At 42.8% G+C, this 22,996-nt stretch overlaps 1 protein-coding gene across 3 annotated transcripts in view; it reads left to right on the forward strand.

Moving 5' to 3' along the window:
* The window catches only part of TRIM33 (tripartite motif containing 33), a 418,511-nt gene that overhangs the window by 89,675 nt on the left and 305,840 nt on the right, over positions 1-22,996 (forward strand). For all 3 annotated transcript variants that reach the window (XM_086923290.1, XM_086923291.1, XM_086923292.1), the window contains exon 4: positions 7,145-7,277. In XM_086923290.1, the coding sequence (XP_086779416.1) occupies positions 7,145-7,277 (133 nt within the window). The remainder of the gene's footprint in view (positions 1-7,144; positions 7,278-22,996) is intronic.

The raw sequence follows: 22,996 nt of genomic DNA on the forward strand, positions 1-22,996 counted from the left end.
AAAAGGCATGCAATCTGCCACCCTCTATTAACAAAAGACATGCAGCAAGCCTTAAAACATAACGTGTGCTTTTACAATCACTAATATATGTTAGTGATTCAGAAAGCACACATCCTTCTTCTGGACTTGCTGCATGCTTTTTGTTAATAGAGCATGGTTGCGGGAAGATTGTGTGCATTTTTTAAAGTATTCATGTTAATCGCTGCAATTAATGTGTATACTTTCCCAAATGCACACAATCTGCCCACAGCCACGCTCTATTAACAAAAAGCCTGCAGCAAGCCCAGGGCTTTAAGTGGGCTGGGTCCTGCTGATGCGGAGTTTTTAAACGCCGTTGCTGAGACCGGTCCCAATCAGGCTCTAAATTTTTGCCCTCACCCTCCAGGTAAAAAAACAATCAACTATGCAGCAGTGCAACTGCTGAAAGACTTTGGTGTAACTTCAAAGGACCTTTTTATAGTTTTTTCACAGTCTGATCATTTCAGAACTTAGGCATTTTCAATATATTCAACGAAGCTGTAGTTGTTGCTTAGTTATCCTATGCCACTAACAATCATTTACAAAGTCAATAGTCCTGGCTTGTTGTAGGTATAATGTTACTTATATTATATATCGGGATGCAATGACCGAGGCAGCACAATAGCGGTCGGGTGGCACACTACGCTAAGCACATATTTTTACCTTTCGTGTTTTTACGCCACTCCCTTAATTACATCATAACAATAACAATTGCCAGTGCTGATAATTTACTCCAAAAACTGATTTATTGCAGAATGTCCAATTTATACACATCTGAAAGCTCCTAAGTCACTCTTTATTTCAATTTTTTGTTTTATCGTGTGACAAAAAAGCATTATTAAACCAATTATTATTCAAAATGTATTTTTTCTGTATAAATATTTTGTGGCAGCACCAGAAGTCTACGAGTTTCGAATCCCAAGGGTTGTAGGGATTCTCATCAGGACCATAGAAATCACTCTTAATTGACACCGACAGGTGTAAACGTGCGCGTTTTCTGACCCCACAAGAATACTTGTGGCCTCTGAATCAGGGATGGCCACGTGGTGAAATGCCTTCGCCGGGTCACCATCTCCTAACACCCATCGTCGTGGAGTACTTTATTTGTTGTTTGCCCAAAGTTTGAATTATTTGCTGTCAAGTCTCCGTGGTCGATTCAAATCACCCTCCGTGTCTAAAAACTCCCTCCATCCGTCTCCTTAGCTGAAACAGCAGCGCACCCTCCAATGAGGTGATGTGGAGGGCACGCTGCTGTTTTAGCGAAGGAGACGACTGGAAGGAGTTCTTAGACAACTTTTTGAATAATAATTGGTTTATGAACAAATTGTCAAAAATTTTTCAATCTTGTGTATTGATAATACATCTTTGATTACCATATTTAGAATTTATTGTTTGGCAGACCTGTTTGCTACTCCATAGGCTCAGTCCTTATGTTGGGGTGTGTGTATATATGTATATTAGGATGTATGAATGGGAATAAATGTAGATTGTTGATGGTATGAATGATTGACTTGGTGAATATTTATCTATTTTTTTGTCCCCTGAATTATTTTAAATGGTGCTTTTTGATATTATGATTAGGTGTTAATAATGCTTTTTTGTCACACGATAAAACAAAAAATTGAAATAAAGAGCGACTTAGGAGCTTTCAGATGTGTATAAATTGGACATTCTGAAATAAATCAGTTTGAGTAAATTATCAGCACTGGCAATTGTTATAAGGTTATATTTTGCTCAGCCTTGCTGATTAGAGCCACCCCCATTTTTTGTTAATACTTAATTACATCAGGCACTCCTCTTTGAGAGACCCCCAGTTTTTTCTTTCCACTTAAAGCCCTGAGCAAGCCTAAAAACACCACGTGCGCTTTCAGAATCACTAACATATATTAGTGACTGAATGCAAACATGGTGGACTCCTATGTACATGCCCACCCTGCTTATCCAAGAAACCATCTTCAGAGCGAATAAGTGAACTCAAGATTATCAGTTTTAAAGAGTGGAGTAACTCCCGCCTTGGTGGAGGCAGCTCTGTTTTGCAGAGTCTTGCCCTGATGACCTTGAATAGTTCTTAAACAGATTAATGCATATAGCATTCTCCTTTCACTTATTTTTAATCTGGGCAATGTGTTAGATTGTATTATAGAAATTTTTTGACAAATGTGTTTGTTTCATGCAACATCCATAAAATATGTTTATTTTATATTGAAATAGGATCTCCGAGAAATGGGAGGATGTCACAGTGATTGTTTTCAGTAGTATTCGTGGGTTTCTACTGTGTTACAATATTGGAAAAATGCATCACTATTGCTGAATATTAACTATAAAAACATTTGAATTTTGAACCAGTGTGTCTGGGCACGGTTTGTGATCTGGTCAAAAGGACACGAGAGAGCTGAAACTGGATCATATATTCAAAGCTTAGCTGCACAGAGGCCCCGAAAATACGTTTGGCTGAGGGCTCTCAAAGTCCTTAAGATGTCCCTGAGCCGCTGCTGTGTAGTTAGTTTGGAAAGAAGAGGTTTACTGGCACTGTGGAATGAGGCCTGTTGCCCCGGTTTCCTAATATATATTAGTGTAGCTTTGTTGTGGTGCAGATATTCTGTATTGCACTTTGTCTTTTCGAACATGAAACAACCATTATACGCAGTCACCAATACGAAGGCCACCGCCTGACTGGAATGGCCTTAGCAGGCATCAGGCGTTGGGCTGGAAGTGTGGGGGGGGGGTCAGTTTTGGAACACTGAGGGCCAGTTGTGTTACTGGGGGCATTTTTGCAGCGATGCTGCAATGTGGGCCCTCAGTAACAAAACCACCAGTGCTGGGGACCGGGTTTTAACAGTAGTGCCGGACTCCCCTCCACCCCACCTCTGGTGGGTGGTAGCCAGTGTGGAAAAATTGCCAGGGCAATTTTGGGTTCCCAGTTCAGCCCTGCCTGCCCCATCAAACAGGCCTACCCGTTTCTGTACCTAGGACATTTATCTGCACAATCCAGCAGGAACTCCAGTGTCGGAACCCCTGGCGCTGCACCCACACACGCGGTCGGGTTCTTGGCGCACATTGCCAGAGAGTGCTTATCTAGTAATTGGAATTGGTGTGTCAATGATTTAAAAAATGGTAGTCTGTATTTTACAGTGGGTGTATCAAAGGCTATATTAATGTGTGAAGTCCATCAGATTTTCACATGGGTGATGTCATCAGTGATGTCATTTGAGATGTCATCAGTGATGGCACTGACCATGTCGTGAATGATGTAATATGTGCCGTCTTCAGCAGTGCATTGCGGGGGAGAAAGTTATAGTTAGCTGAACTAACTATAACAGGATAATTTCTCTGGTTTTGTATAGGAGGAATTTCCTTCTAACTACAACGTCCCTGAAACCTATGTTTTTTCAGTGAATTTCTACGGTTTTTTAATTGCTAATTTTGAATTATAATGTTCATTACTACCTATGTTTTTTTCTGTAATTTTGAAAACAAATGTAGGATATTTTGTAACTTTAATACCCTAAAAATAGTTCTTGTTATTTTTTTTGTTTGTTATTAAACCATAATATAATATCTTCTGTTGTCTTAAATATTAATATATATTTTATTTTTTGGAGGTAAAAAATTGAGGTGCACACCCATTGTGTACCTATCTTGCTGGGTGTGCTGATTCAAACCGCCATATTGGTAAAGTCGTGAAGGATGCTCGTTTCAGCCAGCCCACTCCGCTTACAGGGAGGGAACTACAATGCTACATGTCCCAGGTCATCCCTGTAGTGAAATGTCCAACTAACTAGAACGTTCCTGAAACCTATGGTTTTTTCAGTGAATGTGTATATGTATGTAAACCAATTATTATTCAAAAAGTTGTCTGATTGAGCTTGGGGAGGAGCCCTGTGTCTTCATCTGAATCAAAAGCAAAGCAGGACTAACGGACTAATTGCATTGACCCTTGTGGCGTATGGCGCTGAAGAAGACACTATTGCCGAAATGCATTCGCCGAAGCCATCTGCATGCATCTGAGCAATTAACAGCTTCTGAAAGGAAACCCCTTGGCCTCCGCTACATCTTCTTTTGGGGAAGTAGAGTTTTGGGATATATACTGCGCGAAGCCAGAAGCGCAATGAGGATGGCCCTGCCGTGCAAGTGATCCGGATCTAAACTGGCAACATGCTGCTTTGCGGTAATTCCCAAACCCGAGGTATCGGGAGATCTGGTGTCCGCCGAAGCTAAGGGGAGACACAGTGCGGAGCGAGGTATTGTACCTCCGTCAGGATGTTGTGTGCTTACGCGGCTGTCCCTGCGCTACACGTTTCCTTTTGGCCTGGCTGCAGCAGTATAAGGGGACCCAAGGAGGCTGTTTGGGACGAGGATGTATTCTAAGAATCATGCGACCCAAACCTACAACAGACATCGGAGCCGGTTTGAGCATTTACTTACCCCCCATACCAACGGCCCGGCGGCATAATCCTGTTGCTTGCTGGGAGTTGGAGTCTGCCACATGCCTTCGCAGTATCCGACAGGTGAGCTGATTGAGCTTGGGGAGGAGCCCTGTGTCTTCATCTGAATCAAAAGCAAAGCAGGACTAACCAACTAATTGCATTGACTCTTGTGGTGTATGGCACTGAAGAAGGCACTATTGCCGAAATGCATTCGCCGAAGCCATCTGCATGCATCTGAGCAATAAACAGCTTCTGAAAGGAACCCCCTTGGCCTCCCCTACATCTTCTTTTGGGGAAGTAGAGTTTTGTGTGTGTGTATGTATATATATATATATATATATATATATATATACATACATACATGCGTCTGTTTGGCAGTGTGTTGCACCTCTGCACTTTGATGAAATAAAAAGGACGAAGAAAATACCTTTGAAGTCTGGCTGTGGATTTATCCATTTGTGTCTGCGCACTGGGTTTTGTTGTGGAAGCGCCGCAACCTCCGGTTGGAATCTATATATATATATATATATATATAATCGGTCGCCAGTAGGTAGTTATAGTTAGGATTTTTTTCAATGCAAAATCTCAAAATTCTATTTGGAATAACTTTGGCGCCGGTTGACGAATCTGCCAGAAAATTTCCTCAAATTTGCCTCCCGGAGCTCTGGTCCTTCCTTGAAAGTTTGGGGGGATTCGTCAAGCGGGGGCCGAGATAAAAGGGGGGTCCCAAAACGGGTTTTCCCCATGTTAATTTCCATAGGGCGGTCGACCTCACTTTTAGCCCGAACGGCTGAATAGATTTCCACCAAACTTGGCAAAATTGTAGGGACTGGTACCCCGATGTGCCTTTGCTATGTCTCAAGATATATGCTCCAGTGGTTTTTACGAAAATTAACTTTGAAAAAATATATATTGGGCTACATTGGGCTATATATATGTTAGAGCCCAAATGTAGCCCAATGTAGCCCAAAGATGGCCACCAGAGACAAAAAAAAACAAATGTAGCCCAAATATCAGCCAGTTGTAGCCCAACTATAGCCCAATGACAGAATGTCCCAGAGTATTCTAAAGAACAACTAGAACGCTAACAGTCTTACTTATGACAAAAGTATGGCACACCTGAAGTCATATTGATTGGAATAAAGTGGTAAAACTTAATACATTTAATTTGAAAAGGAACAAAATGAGGGGTTTCATTTTGCCATAGAAATTATATATATATATATATATATATATATATATATATATATATATATATATCCTACATCCTACTGGCGGTCGCCAGTAGGTAGTTATAGTTAGGATTTTTTTCAATGTTAAATCTCAAAATTCTATTTGGAATAACTTTGGCACCGGTTGACGAATCTGCCTGAAAATTTCCTGAAAATGGCCTCGTTGAGCTCCGGTCCTTCCTTGAAAGTTTGGGGGGGGATACGTCAAGCGGGGGCCGAGATAAAAGGGGGGTCCCAAAACGCGTTTTCCCCATGTTAATTTCCATAGGGCGGTCGATTTCACTTTTAACCCGAACGGCTGAATGGATTTCCACCAAATTTGGCAAAATTGTAGGGACTGGTAGCCCGATGTGCCTTTGCTATGTCTCAAGATATGTGCTCTAGTGGATTTTGAGTAATTTAGGTTCAAAAATATATATATATCTATAGCAGCGCACCGGTGCGCGCACCGGGGAGCGCTCCGGGCGCGTGACGTGAGGTGCGCATGGAAAGCTGATTGGCTCTCGGGTGTCTGTAAACATTCGAAACTATTCTATTCAAATTCAACAACTATTCAATATAGTGCCATTGTGTCTATATTTATTTTGTGCCACTATCTTTTGTGCTTGGGACCACTGTTGTTTTTCCAATTACAGTCTATGAATAGCATATGTACCTGCGGTCAACACATTCTTCGAATGGAGGAGGTTCCTACTTAACTTGTAAGTAAGTATTCGTAGCGTGTAGGGCTGCAGATTCACAGGCACCCTCTTGTTAATCCTGGCAAGCGTTCTCTGGCGTCTGGTTTCATGTATAAACATAGTATGTCCAGAGATGTACATATTTTTTAGCATTACACATTTAATCCCTTATCTATCTTCACTAGCTCCATCCTAACTCTCCGTAATGGCGGGGAAAAAAAATGAACAGTCTAACACTGGAGTCGTTAAGCATGAACTTTGTTGAAGAGGAGGATTCTCGAAGACATGTCAGCAACAAAGATTTCTTTGAGAAAAACACGTTGTATAGTCCGGACCCAACACTAGATGGCAGAAGTGTACATAGCATGTGAATATGCAAGTAATATGACCTATGGTGTGCTTTTAGTTCAGTCTTGATGTCTTTCTTGTGTCCACTACTACTGCTTATTGGTGGGTAAGCAAATGAGGAGTGATAAGATTAAAAGTGTGTTCATACGGAGCATGGAGAGGCCACCAATATTTCTTTAAAAGCTTTATGTGAAGCTTTGGTGATGGGCTCTCTAATTTCTGATAACTTTGCACTGTTTCCATTGGGAGAAAATACATATTTTTTTATTACTAGTTATAGATTTGAAGATGAGTAACATATTGTCTCTGCTGATACTGTTGTAGAATGGAATGAATTTCAGCATTATTTGTTTCTTCTGTTTTATACAGAACAGTACTTCATAGATATTTAGTAAATGTAATGTTTGAAATGTCTTAAAAATTTAATTGCTTTTAACAGAGTCTGTGGGTACGTCAGGTGCCCGTCCAGTGTTTTGTCCAGTACACAAACAAGAACAGTTAAAGCTTTTCTGTGAAACGTGTGATCGACTAACATGCAGAGACTGTCAGTTACAAGAGCACAAGGAACACAGGTAGGAATAACTTTTAAAACTTGAAATTGTATGTTTTCTGAGGGTTATTGCGTTGGCCTAGTTACGACACCTTTCCAGGTGTTTGATTATCATAAGTTGTATACCATCATGGGTGGAGATTGTGGGTTTGGCTGTAGTAGGCCTTGGATTGGCTCTACTTAATTTCATGCACAAAAGTAGGAAAAAGGTCTAGATAGAAGCTGCCATTTTTGAAAAGGCATTATTGACCAGAGATTTAAATCCAGGATAAACCCTGGCCTTCAGTGTGCTGTAGTTTTTTATATAACATTTACTCCGTCCTTGGCACTACTTTCCTGCTGGGGTCTAGCTCTTAGAGAAGAGGGATAAGATATAGAAATCTCTCCACTATTGAGGTTGGTTGAAAGTGCACAGGGATAGGTTTTATGCATAACCATTGGTTCTTGAGGGTCGCTGTCACAGCTATTTAGAGCAAAAACAACCTCCTTTGCCCTAGGGTGACGCTGTGGTGAGGAACACCTCTATGAAGCCCTGTAGCATTACTCAGGCTTTTAGGGAGGGGGGGGGAGGGGTTACCTCTTGACCATACATGTATGTACTGAAGGCCAGAGCTTATTGCAGTTCATGTGCTCTTTGAGCAAGCCTTGTTCTGATGGATACTGCTTTTTTAAATTTAATTTAATGGTTATTGAGAATTGCCATACAATAGCAACATTAAAAGGCAATTCAAGAAAGAGTCTGGGTAAATAACTCTAGACCATCAATTTCGCTTATTGCAGTCAATTGGGGGACGCCTCCTTTACTGACACTAAAGTCACTTTGGTTAAATGTGACCAAATAACATATTTAGGTCTCGCCTGCGATTACAGCGCGTAAAACTCTGTCTCGCTGCGAGACCTATAGTCACCGGCTCAGCTTCCCAGGAGAAAAGAGATGGCCATGCGCATCTTCAAGAATCAGATCGGAGCGGGCCGTGCGCGCGTGAACACGCGCTCCATTGAGCAGGCCGGAATTAGCTTACAATGCGCGCAGGCTGCAGACCAGATTGGACTGGATATGTGGATGTGCGCATCTCCTGTCTCCCTTAAGCCCTCCTGCCAGGGACTGTGCGTGCTTGGTACGGGTGCCAACCCTGTTTCTAGTATTTAATAGTAACTGGAGCCTACCCTGTACGTCGAAGAGATCACCACTCTGCCCTCCGCAGCGCAACCCGGAGCCTGGGGGCTCGTCCGCATGGCCGCGCTGCCATTGGCTGCCCCGCCAGCCTATCTCGTGATCGTCCCGCCGGAGGGTTGACCGGCATCCAGGACTCTTGCGGCCCCTTTCCCGGCAAGGCCGCCATTGTTTAAGCAGGCGTCTTCCACACCGGGGCTCCCATGAGAGAGGGAGAGCCCCAGAGAGCGAGCAGATTGCATGGAGAAGAGAGCGGCTGGAAGCGCAGGCGGGGCTCCGGTGCTGAAGAAGAGCCCTGTGCTGCTTGAACGAGACCGGCAGTTCCTTTTTACTTAGAGCGGCCCCGGTAGACAGTGGGCCGCTCCCCTAGCGAGGTGCCATTGTAGCAGGGCCCACGAGGCTCATTGGGCATTTTTTTCCTCTCAGAGTCCCCCGAGTGGGACTCCAAGAATCCTGGTGGCATTTATAACGAGCCGCAGAGGCTCTTGGCGGCATATTTTCACTACGAGCCCTGAGAGGCTCACTGCCAGACTGGCATATCAAAACTCGTTCTGCCTGCCTCTGCGTTATAATAAAAATGGCTTGATCTCTCCCTTGAATATCCACCTGGGACGGGTAATAAATAACATGTTTGGAAGCTAAAATTGGCATCTCCGTGATCTTTTATTTATCGTCATTACAGAAGGGGTTTGTGCCTGTGAGCCTTCGCCTTTACTCTGGTAAACATCATTTGAGCTGCCTATGGATCGTATGTTCAACTATTAATAAACCTAATGCTAAGAATGTGACCTAACGGATAGAGATGTCGAACACCGAGCTGAGGAACCGGGTTTGAGTCTCGGCAGGGGCGCTCAACATTCTGTGATTCTGGGCGAATCACTTACTCTCTCCGTGCCTAAAAAAAAAAGAATGTGCTTGTCTTTAACGTAACTGGTACTCATGTAAAGTGCTCTGATGCCTCCGGGTAAAGTAAGCGCTCTATAAAACTCGTTTTTTAAAAAGTTTTTTTAAAAATACTAATATCTGGTGTCAGCCTGCAGGCTGTACCTACTGTCACTTCTCTGCTCTTCTGTTCCTCCTCCTCTTCTCGCCCTAGATCTTTGTACTGTGTCCCGGCTTCTGACTTCCCTTCTCTCCCACACTTTCGGTTCAGTTTAATAATGCTTTATTGTTGCTGCTTTACTGCTCACGGTCTAATTTACACAATGCAAAGTTCACTTTTGCTGTGCTTTCTATGCTTCTCTGTCTGCCCGTTACACGTTGAAAAGTTAGAACCATTACCATTTTCTATAGCTGAGACCAATTCGGCAACGTGGCTTATCCACAGGTTAATAACTCTGCCTTTTCCTCTTATCAAATTTGAGGCGAGTATGAAGTACTATGCAATTGGCAGATATGAACCTCTAGATACCACTTATCTCCATGATGCTTGGTCGCTACCATTTACCTATAGATGCCTTAGGGCTTGAAAAGAGGTTTACTTGAATGGTGAGGATTGCACTGCAACACCTGATCATTCACTGATGTGTAGGAATATCCAATTGCATGGCTCTTGTAACCAGAATGAGCTGAATTTAGCCTGTATTTTGAAAGGCACACAGCACCTGCAATCATACCAACATTCACATTGCTGGCAAATGGGAGTTATTTACTTTTAAATGATGAAGATTATTGTGGGGTGGTTGCCGGAATTGCTTATGTGGTTACAGTCGGTGAGCACATGGTTTGCTGTAAAAATGTAATGTTCCCGCCTCTGCATGGGAGGCTTGATGTTTCCATCTGGCTGACGATTCCCACCTTGAAAGCAGAGTTCAACAAGATGACCCGTATAAGAGCTCTATTGTCCTAAAAAGAAGTCGCCCTCACATCTTCTTGTGAAACATTTATGCTTCACGTGGCAAACAACCGCACAGAGGTGAATGCTTTATTAAATACTGATTTGCTCTTGCATTTTGGTGAGTTAATCCACACTATCTTTAATGCATCCTCCACCACAGGGCTGGCACACTTTTTTAAAGTGGTTAGCAGTGGCCTTGTGACTTCTTTTCAAACTATATTTGGTGTCTTCCCGGCATTTTTTCATTTGATTTTTTTTTTCCAGCCTATTTGGTGGATTTCCCTTATTGCTAGCTCTAGCTGCAGGCGTACTTCTGTTTTGTTAATTTCAAAATGGATGCACGTCCTGTGTTGCGAGAAGATTCGTCACGACTGTTGCTGCTCCGCAACCGAATGCTTGAGTATTATGGAGCGCTGCCTCTTGCTACATTGAGTGCAGCTTATGGATTATCGTTTCAATTTTCCTTTACATGCGTGCAGTCTGTCTTTCATTGCCTGAGTTGCGATTTCGACCGGGCCCTGGATTTGTCTCTGCAATACGGTGTCTCCCAATGCGGATTATGATCAGTTTATGAGCCCCTTAGTTGCTCATGAATTGCTTTGTTCTGGTGGAGGGATTATGGCCTTTGCAGCAATACATGGAGTCCTGGGACATTGGAATGTTTTCGCAGCGGCGCAAGAGTTCTTGGCACGCAGCTTTATTGAAGATACACCGAGTTGCCCTCTGATGGTGCTAGAGCTCCGGTAATTGAGGAACATGTATGTTCTTTCCCTTTGCTGAATTGGATGGCTGACATGTTTTCGGATGAGAACAGTGACTTCCTATTGGAAGCTGTTGCTACGTTTTTTGCATATACATTGTTGGATTGAATGGCTTCTCTCTTTTCTTCCATTGCCGAGGGCGAGAGTTGGTCATCCGGGAGATATATATTACCTACTGGCGGTCGCCAGTAGGTATATATAGTTAGGATTTTTTCTCTATGGAACTTTTGAAAATTCTATGTCTAATAACTTTGGCGTTTGTGGACGGAATCGGCTGAAATTTTCAGGAAACACATTTTGTTTCTGAGCAGCCCCTGAAAATTTGGGGGGGTTCCATCAAGGGGGGGCCGAGAAAAAAGGGGGGTCCCAAAACGCGTTTTTCCCATTCATTTTTCCATAGGGCGTTTGGCCTCACTTTTAGCTCGAACGGCTGAATGGATTTGCACGAAACTTGGCAAAATTGTAGGGACTGTTAGCCCGATGTGCCTTTGCTGGGTCTCAATATATGTGCTCCAGTGGATTTTGAGAAATTAACGTTTAAAAAAACAGATATATCTGTGACAGCGTCCCGGATAGCGCTCCAGATCGCGTACTTTTCGCGTAACGGAGCTTTGCGAAGCGAAGCTGATTGGCTCTCCGGTGTCTGTCAACATTCTAAACAGTCCGGTGCGGCCGCCATCTTGTCTCTCGGTAGGATCGAGAGACGAGAGGAGAAAAACGAAGGGGGAATTTAATGAAAGGGGGCAAGGTAGACTCCTCTTGACCCCTTAGGAATGATGTTGGGGTTATTAAAGGGTCCCGTGGGGCAAATAAAAAAAATGTGATTTTTCACGGTAGAAGCGCTTCTCGGTTCGCGAACCGGGTCGCAAACTGGTAGCGAAATGTGAATTCGCCATTTTGTATTTCGATTTAATTAAATTACTAGATGGAGGAAAAGCAATGCGAGTATTGGGTATAAGGGGGTATTGGAGACGTATCCTGACCCCCTATGTTTTCTGAGGGTGGTTGAGGAGGCTCATATATGTTGATACTTGTCTTGCAGCGGTTGCGCGTGAGCGTTTTTTTTTTTTTTTGCCGCTTGACTTCTGTTAACGTTCGATTCGAAGGAAATCAAGAAGTGTTGACCGCCATTTTGACACTGCGAGTAAATATATTGTTAAAAATAATTGTTATAAATTAATCCGTATTGATAAACATTGTCTGCGCCATCTTGCTTTTTTAGGTCTCGGCTAAACGCGCGGAAGCGCGTCTCGCCGAGATCTTTTGTTAGCGAGTGTGCTTCCCAGGAGACAGTTTCGGCCGCGCGCATCCTTGGAGCCGATTTGAAACGGGAACGCGCGCTGTGGCCAGGCGCTGTCTCCTGGGAAGCTCAAGCACCACACACTCATGCGCATACACACACACAAGCGCCCATGCACGCACGCGCATACATACATACATACAGAGACACCACCCCTGACACATACACACACACACGCGCGCACACTCAAGTGCACCGAGGCCCCCCTCCCTCCCCCGCCGTCACCGTCGCACACATACATACACACACGAGCATACACGCACACACACAAGTGCACCAAGCCCCCCCAGCCTTTTGGAACTTACCTGGCCAATGTCGGGGACTCTGCTCTCAGCACGCAGCGCCCAACCTCCTGCTGGTGCTTCCCCGGGGCTCCACACCGCTTACAGGAGCCCCGGGCGCGAGACGCATTTGACTCCGCCTGCCTCCTCTTCCGGTCTGGACGTGGCCCCGCCCCCGTCACAGGCGACCGTGCCTGACTTCCGGGGCGGCCGCGGCGGGATTCCGGGGGCATTGTCAACCCTTCCCACGTTATTAGCTGCAATCTCACGTGTTGAAAGTGCAAGTGATGTGTTTTGACATCGCCTGTATAGTGCGAAAGACATTCCACCCGTTCGACTTAATGGATGCCCTGTCACAGAGATCACATGAAGCGAAACTGAAACGACGTCCAACACGGAATTGCGGAATTTGAGCATTACTGTTTTAGTTTTTACACGTCGAATTTCCTCGAGGGCCTAATGTCTTTAAATCTATTGATTTAAAGCCAATGTGCTCTTTTGGTTATTTCGTTTTCCAAGCAATTTACGATATGACTGATTCAAATGGTTCCCTATAATTATTTGCAAATTTGCGTTCTACACTATCAAAGAATGCTTATTTTTAAATATGTATATTGCATCTCATTATTATCCAAGTGAAGTTGTTATTTCTGATAAAATTGTTAATAAACAGCTTCTTGGTTCAGCATAGTTTCTATATCGATTGAGGAATACAAATGCTGCCTTTTATCAAGTTAGGAATACACGGATACATGATTCACAAATCGAACTGTGATACTGAGTCATGCATTTATGGACTTTCTGCCCTTTATTACGCTCTATGCACTTTAAACCCTTAATCAAGCTCATATCCACCTTATAAACAGTCGATGGAATTAGTGCAAAGAAATACATTTTGTTTGTTGAGTACGTATATTAGCCAAGAACTAAATGAGCTTTTGTATCCCACAATATTGTGCAGAGTGCAGAGTGCAGGCAATGTTAATGACAATGCCATTTATTTTTGATTTAAAGAAAAAAAAATGTCATGAGCAATGCCAATAGCTCTACCTTTAATGATGCCGAGACCATTGCATTGCAAATGCTTGTTTCCAATGCCACACTTTTGTCGTGCACGGCAGCCATTTTAGATGCCTTGACCAGACCCACTCTCTGCCCGCCGCCGATCCTCAGCATGGCTCCCCACCCTCGCAAGCATCTCCCCCACGCACTGGTCACCCCTGCTCTCTCTCTCTCATGCATGGGCCATAAACCTCCCCCCATCTGCGCTGCTCTTCCCTGAGTATCACACCCTGTGCCCGCCCGACACCTCCCTTTCACCCTATTGACTACCGCACCCTCTGACACTCTTCCTCTGTGTCTGATTGTCCAGGCCGGTCCCAGGCTATCACCTAGCCCTGCGGATGTAGTTTATGGCCCCAACTGTAAAGAAACCTCCTCCCATATGCGCTGCTCTTCCCTGAGAATCACACCCCGTGCTGAGGAAAATTCAGCCCAGATTACAACCGATGCCCAGGCTGCTGGCACAAGACGCCACTTAGTTCCCACCTTGAACGGTTACCAAATAAAGAGACGGGCGCTGGGAGCAGGAACACAAGAACAGAGTTTTATTTCTCATGAGGAGAGCTTGTCATTTCACTCTACATATCATACAAGTACCACTCAGCCCCCCTGCCCCCTAATCCTTAGGCAGAATTGCCACTGCAACAAAGGACTTAAACTCCTGCAAAGAACACCATGTAACATTTAATATCATTTACCACCAATGTTTTCATATATCAGTGTTGCTGAACTCACTCAGTGAAATGTCGCTCATTTCATCAAATCACTTTTAAAGCATGCCTTATAACAATGCACCCAATCCTATGTGGAAGTGCTTATATTAAACATGACATTGCTTTAACCAGGATAGACAAAGAAATGACAGTGATGTAAAAGTTTCTGAAAGAAATGCCAAGAACGTCCCATGTGAAAGTGAATTTTATCTGGCAATTTTTTTCTTTTCCTTCTCATGAAAAGAAAGTTAATGCCAGGTTCGTTACCTGCCGCATCTGCAAAAAAAAACTCTCGAGGGACCGAAAAAAAATATAGCTATGGTAATTATACCATGCATCGGCACATGGAGAGGTGGCACCCTCTTAATTATTCTAAAGCACAACTTCGAGGTTTGGTGGATAACCCCTGACCGGCAAAAACATCCACCAATGACTTAGCAATAAGTGAGTCGGAGGCAAGGGAAACGGTCCCAAATCTGCAAAAGAACTTTGGGCAGATGAGATTGACTTGTGTAGCATGTGGAAAATTAATTTCATGCGGAGAGATGAGTATTACTTTAATAAATAGATCATATGAAAATCATCAATGTCCAAAACGTCTTAGAAAGTAATTTTTGTCATTTTTGAGGAAGAGCGATAACCTACAGTGGTACGGGGTCGTTTTCGTTCGTACTAGGGGGGCCAGGTGACATTCCTTCGGGGTGGCTTAGGGGCGTTTAAAACAACTTCCCTGATACAGGTAGCATATAAAGTAGAGGCTAAATACCAGGATCTTTATCGATTGCTTTATGCTGTACAAAAATGAAAAACTCATACAACAAACCTGGACCATTCATATTTTCAATGTTTCTGCGTACTATACTTTATAACCCTTAACTAATTGAGCTGCTTCATTTCACCTGCTTTAAAAAAAAAAAAAAAAAAAAAATATGAAACAGTGGCCATTTATTCGAAACTTACCAATCTACGCGTTACAACTACGTTTTGCTCGTGGGCCGGCCACGGAGCAGGCTGGAACTGTAAATGGGGGGGGAGTATTTATTTGTGGAAAACATAAGTCAGTGGTCGTTGATTTCATAGTAAAAAGTGCGACAAGTGCAACAAAATCATATCGATAATTCATTGTGAGCAAGTACCAAAAGTGTCGACAATTCGAACCTTCAATAATAAATACAGTAATCAATGATGCATTAGAACTTAATATCAATTCATTGTTCGAACGTGTAATCAGTACCCGTCCCATTTCAATTTATTGTTCGAACGTATAATCAATACCCATCCCGGATCAATTCATTGTCCGAACATATAATCAGTCTTATCCCATATCAATTCATGTGCTAAAAACTGCATACATATCTCATGATATCAAGGCTGAGCAATCGGGGCACAACAAGGAGTTGAGAGTTTCATTTGTACCGGCGCCATTTTGGGTGAGGTCAGGAAGGTCCAAGTATAGTCAAAATGTCTCCACCAACTCGTGGTTGGACCGGGACCTCTTTCGGCAGTCCAAGTTTTCGTTGAAGGGTAGCAGAGGGGACTGGCGACATGAACCATCAGTCAAAGTGTGGTGAGAGGCAACAATCTCTCCTACCGGGTCATACTGGTGTCCCACCGGAATTGATCAAGTTGGTAGTCTTGCAGTATTTTGATCATTTCAAGACTGAGGCCGGCGCCGGCATGAGCGCGCCGACGTCCTGCGGCTACGTCGTGGTCGTTCCGTGGGTGATCATGGCAGTCGTTCCCCATCGGGGGTCGGGGGCCCCCGTGGCTCTTATAGAATCTTCAAAGTTGAGGAGAACGTTTCTGGACGCAGGACTCATTTTCTAGCTGAACTCAAAAGCGTTGTTGTACCGCAAAAGTAAACGAGACCCCCGCTGGGTGAGCGGAGCATCATTGCCTCGCAATAGTGGACGAGACCTTTTGTCGGGTGAGTGCAGCGCCGCTGCATCGCAAGAGTGGAGGAACCCTTTTGTTGGGTGAGTGGAGCGTTGGGGGTGCAGCTGAGGGGCCCCCACCTGGGGGGGGTGGGAGAGGCTCGTTCGCGCCGCCTCTCCCTCCCAGCGCACTCCACGCCGACACCTGGCGTTGATATCCATGATGTCCGGACCAGGCGATAAGAGGGGGGGGGTCGGAGGCAGAGGCAAGACATCCCCCCCCCCGTGTTGTCGCAGCCATTATTGAAAAAAGAAGAGGAATCCCGTCGGCCTCGGCTCCTCTCCTGGCCCACCTTAGGCGACGACGTCCCCGGCCGACGGCTGCCAGCAGGACTCGCCCTACACGTGCCGAAGGCCTTGTCTTCCGGATGGGCGTAGCCGCAAACCTGTTGCACTTAGGGAGTTTCCGGAATGGGGGTAGGTATCTGCTGATTTGTATCTATTTCATGTTACCGTTGTTGGGCGTGGCGGGCAGTGGGACAGACATGCTCGGAGCAGTGGGGGGTGGCGGAGCCTAGCTACCTCGTGGCTGCCGTAACGTCAAGCTTGGCTTCTTTCACCACTTCCATGTTTCTTTTTTCTAGCGAAGTCAAAAACTCATCAGTGGCCTACTGATTTTGTTCGATTTCTTTCACTTCCTTTTCAAGTGTGTTTCATGCTAAAGTTTCTTGTTTAACAGGATACAGTGATTACTTCGTATTTTACATATGTCTTCTTTATTAGGGGTACCCTCCGGTTGAGCCAGATGATGTACCTCTAATAAATGGTCCGGGTGGAACTAGTTTCTCAATCAGTGGGGAGTAGATGGGCATGACAGATTACAACGGGGGACAAAGGTCCGCATTACCCACCCTTCACTACTTGCAAAGACTAGACAGAATATTTCTATTCCACGTTATTTGCAAACAGAGAATACCTTGAAAGAACTATTCCTTGAACAATAAATGTCCAGCCAATCAATCAATCAGTGGGGAGAAAAACAGGCATGACTGATTACAACGGGGGACAAAAGTCCGCATTATCTATCCTTCACTATCTGCAAAGGGAGACAGAATATTCCTATTCTTCTCTGTTTGTAGACAGGGAATATTTCAAAGAGGAATAATCGATAAAAAATTAGTAGGATTATAACACTTTAATAACTTATAAATATATACATCGCAACAAAAACAGTAAACACCTCAAAACATTTTTTATTAAAACAGCAGCAACAATGACAACTAACAGTAGTGATATCCTGGGCGGGTGATGGAACTGGGATTGTTAATGGAAAAAGATCTACAGAGAAAGCTATTGATGAATTATACTTCTCCGGAAATTTAAAACTCACAAATGTTTTATTTGTGTAATCGTTTCAGGTCAAACGGATTGTGGAAAAATGTTCAAAATGGAAGAGTCACCATAAGGCAAAAAGTATACTCATGTATGAAAATCTTACTATTAATGCTTGACTGAGGCCAAGGAGATCAGAGTGCATGAGTCTCATGCTCGATCGATTGAGCTAGCCGGATCGGGCAACAAAAAGTATAAAATAGTTATGCAAATAGTTATTTAATAAAATGTTTTACCCTGTTACTTTGCTGGTGTGTTGTATATATTTATAATATATGCATAGGGTTTGTCGTTATTTTGGGTGGGGTGGGTGGCGGTGCCGAACTGTCTTGCAGCCATCATGGTGTGGAGCTTAGTTCATCTCACTAGTTTAGTATTTCTCATGAGGGGTTGTTCTTAATGTTTCTATTTTAGCGAGGTCAAAAAGAGATCCCATTAGTGGCCTACTGATTTTGCTCGATTCCTTTTGTTTTTTAAACGATTTTTCACTTTCTGCAAAGACTAAACAGAGTATTGCGACTCTGTGCTTGTTTGTAAATAGAGAATGAACCAAAGAGAACCAATTCTAAAACAGTAAATGCTTGGATATCAATCAATCAAATAGAGAGGGAAGCAGGCACGATGGATTACAACGGGGGCAAAGGCCTGCGTTAACTACCCTTCACTATCTGCAAAGAGAGAGTACTCCTAAGAGAAAAGAGGGGGGAGGGGAGGCAGCGTTCAAAGCACATCAGCGTGCATAAACACGAAAATGTTTTTACCTACCACGTACTTCACATTTGACAGCTTTTGATATTTGCTATTAAAAAACCATTGAAATTCACTGAAAAAACCATAGGTTATAGACGATATAGTGATGTCACTGACCATGTCATGAATGATGTAATATGTGACATCTTCAGCAGTGGATTGCGGGTGCACGATATATAATTATTGCAAATAACTATATATGCGAATTTCTATGGTTTTGTGCGAGTAAATTAAGGTTTTGTAAATGCTAATTCCTAAATATATATGGTCTATAACCAATGGTTTTTTCAGTGAATATATATATAGAGATATATAGAGATATAGAGATATAGAGAGAGATATAGAGATATACATAGATATATATATATATATATATATAGATATATCTATATATATATATATCTATATATATATATATAGAGAGATATATATAGAGATATATATATATATATATAGAGAGAGAGAGAGATATATATATAGAGAGAGAGAGAGATATATATATATATAGAGAGATATATATAGAGATATCTATATATATATATATATATATATATAGAGATATATATATATATATATATATATATATATATATATATATATATATATTCACTGACAAAACCATAGGTTTCACACCAGTTATAGTTAGCTGGAAATTTTACTGACATAAAACCATTGAAATTCCCACGTTATAGTTAGTTGGACTCACTATAACTTGCGCGCCTGCAATGCACTGCTGATGACGTCACATATTACATCACTCATGACATGGTCAGTGACATCACTCATGACATCACTGATGACACCATCCAGTGAATGTGTGTCTTTCTGAAAAATAAATTTGTTTTATATATGTATTTGTAAAGGTCGATGTAAGAATAAATGTTTAAATAAGTGTGTAAATGGATGTTTTTTTTAAAAAAAATTGGTTGGTTAACTGGCTTATTAAGTGTATCTTAGTGAATACATATATTAGCGAGTATTGTTTAAATATTTAAATGTTTGTATCAGTGTTTCTCTTTGTGTATAAGTTGCTGCAGGGGTTGGTGACTGACTCACTGTTTGTATGTGTTTTGAAGACAGCATATGTGCAGGACTGTATGGGTGGATGAGTGTGTATATGTGTGTGTTAGTGAGTGAATGACTGTCTCACTAGTGTCTTCATTAGTAACGACATATGTTTTAATCTAGTATATGTGAGTATTGATGTATATAAGTGAGTATAGTATATATAGTGAGAGATTGTAGGAGTTCCTGTTTAAATAAGTATGTGTTTCTATAAGTGATTGTTTAAGAGAGTAAGTATGTGTAAGTTTCCTTAGAAGTAAGGTGGTAGTGTGTGTATAAATGTATATGCAAATAAATGGATGTTCAATAGTTTATTTGCATGTGTGAGTATGTGTGTGAGTAACTTTTGGATGACTGCTGATGTGTAACAGGATGTATAGGTGTATCACTACATATGATGAGTGAGTATATATATGAGTGACTATATAGAACTGTTGGTGAATGAGTGGATGTGTATATAGATGGTGGAATTACTGAATTGGTTGTTGTTACTGGTTTGGGTATCTCCATTTTTTTGAAAATGTTTGTTTCTATTTTTGAATGTGTTTCAAGCGTTACATTACACTGAAATTAGGTCTGTCACTCTGTCACAAGGATGGTGTCATCAGTGATGTCATGAGTGATGTCACTGACCATGTCATGAGTGATGTAATATGTGACGTCATCAGCAGTGCATTGCAGGCGCGCAAGTTATAGTGAGTCCAACTAACTATAACGTGGGAATTTCAATGGTTTTATGTCAGTAAAATTTCCAGCTAACTATAACTGGTGTGAAACCTATGGTTTTGTCAGTGAATTTAATAGGTTTTTTAAATGCTAATTCCTAACTATAACTGGTGTGAAACCTATGGTTTTTTCAGTGAATTTCAAAGGTTTTTTAAATGCTAATTCCTAACTATAACTGGTGTGAAACCTATGGTTTTTTCAGTGAATTTCAAAGGTTTTTTTAATGCTAATTCCTAACTATATAAGACCTGAAAGCCCACCAGGAATCTCCAGTATGCGCCAGGAGACTGCATTGCAGAGAGGTGTAATGAAGCCACAACCCTTTTTACACCTCTCTGCAACGCAGCCACGTGCATGTTTGAAGAGGGGGAACTAATTCCCCTTTCATACTGGGGGCCCATGGGGGCCAATTAGCCCATCTGGAACCTCCAGTATGCGCCAGGGGCTGCATTGCAGAGGTGTAATGAGACTATGCCACTTGTTACACCTCTCTGCAACGCAGCCCACTGCCGCGTTTGCAGAGGGGGAACTAATTCCCCTTGCATACTGGGGGTCCCTGGGGTCAACTAGTCCACCAGGAGCCTCCAGTATGCGCGAGGGAGCTGCATTGCAGAGAAGTGTAATGAGGCCACACCCTTGTTACACCTCTCTGCAATGCAGGCCACTGGCGCGTTTGCAGAGGGGGGACTAATTCCCCTTGCATACTGGGGGTCCCTGGATCATATCTGCCCAAACACCGATATTCCGAACGATTGTAAATGACTTTTCTTGAGAAACATTTGGATTTGGATTATCATGCCCTATACTTTGGAATTTTTGAAAGACAGACTTTGAGGATGCTATAAATTACTCGTCTGCCCGAATTGTGTGGGTAAAATTGATACCTAGTCACTTTGAATAAGAATATACTTATGTCTCGTCTAACATTTGGAAGAAATATCTAGTTATATGACAACTGGATACCGACATAACTTGAAGGAAATAAGAACGCCCTGAAGAAGTTCTGTTGTACAGAACGAAATGTTTCGGCTGGCTGTGGTACATAAACTTAAGGAAAATAAAAGCATTTGAATATACACCAAGATTCAGCGCTTCAATAAGGACTCTAAGTGATATGATTTGATTGGACTCATTGTGAAAGTGGTGCTGTGCCAAACTTTGGAATATTCTCCACTACTCTCTACTACTTACTCTCTCCTACTCCACTACTCTCAAATACTCACTGTCTACTACTCATTCTCTACTACTCTACTACTCTCTACTACTCTCTCTCTACTACTCTCTCTCTACTACTCACTCCCTACTACTCGCTACTCACTACTCCCTACTACTCACTATCTACTACTCTCTACTACTCACTATCTACTACTCACTCTTTACTACTCACTACTACTCTCTACTACTCACTCTCTACTTCTCACTCTCTACTACTCTCTACTACTCACTCTCTACTACTCTCCCTCTACTACACACTCTCTACTATTCTCTACTACTTACTCTCTACTACTCTCTCTACTAGTCTCTACTACTCTCTACTACTCACTCTCTACTACTCACTCTCTACTACTCACTCTTTACTACTCTCTACTACTCACTTACTACTGCTCTCTACTACTCACTCTACTACTTACTCTCTACTACTCTCTACTACTCACTCTCTACTACTCTCTACTACTCACTCTACTATTCACTCTACTACTCTCTACTACTCACTCTCTGCTACTCTCTCTACCTGCTCTCTACTACTCTCTACTACTCACTCTCTACTCTCTATTACTCACTCTCTACTCTCTACCTCTCTACCTCTCTCTTCTTCTCTCTCTACTAATCTCTACCTCTCTACCGCTACCTCTCTACCTCTCTACCTCTACACCTCTACCTCTCTACCTCTCTGTACACGCACACATATACACATATATACATATGCATTTATATATATGTATGTGTATGTATAAAAAAACAACAAAACATTTTTTTTTTTAAACAGCTACTTATAAAACTGTCATTCTTTTTCCCCATGGTACACTCCCCGGTACGCGCACCGGTGCGCGTACCGGGCGCTCCCCCCGCGAAAATCAAAAAAAAATTATTTTTTTTTTGCCCCGCGGGGCCCTTTTATGGCCCCCACATCAAACCTAGGGGGTCAAGGGGGGGTCTACTCTGCCCCCTTATGGTCATTTCCCTCTTTGTTTTGGCCACCTCTCGTGTCTCGATCCTACCGAGACACAAGATGGCGGCCGCTCCGGACTGTTTAGAATGTTTACAGACACCCCAGAGCCAATCAGCTTTCTGCGCGCAAGTCGCGGTAAGCGCCCGGTGCGCGTACCGGTGCGCGTACCGGAGCGCGTACCGGAGCGCGGCTATAGATATATATATTTTTTTGAACCTTAATTACTCAAAATCCACTGGAGGACATATCTTGAGACATAGCAAAGGCACATCGGGCTACCAGTCCCTACAATTTTGCCAAGTTTGGTGGAAATCCATTCAGCCGTTCGGGCTTAAAGTGAAATCGACCGCCCTATGGAAATTAACATGGGGAAAACGCGTTTTGGGACCCCCCTTTTATCTCAGCCCCCGCTTGACGAATCCCCCCCAAACTTTCAGGGAAGGACCGGAACGCCGCGAGGCCATTTTCATGAAATTTTGAGGCAGATTCGTCAACCGGCGCCAAAGTTATTCCAAATAGAATTTTGAGATTTAACATTGAAAAAAAATCCTAACTATAACTACCTACTGGCGACCGCCAGTAGGTAATATATATATATATATATAGAGAGAGATATATATATATATAGAGATATAT

Source organism: Lissotriton vulgaris, chromosome 5 (genome assembly GCF_964263255.1).
Source record: "Lissotriton vulgaris chromosome 5, aLisVul1.2, whole genome shotgun sequence".
In the NCBI taxonomy this organism is placed as follows: domain Eukaryota; kingdom Metazoa; phylum Chordata; class Amphibia; order Caudata; family Salamandridae; genus Lissotriton; species Lissotriton vulgaris.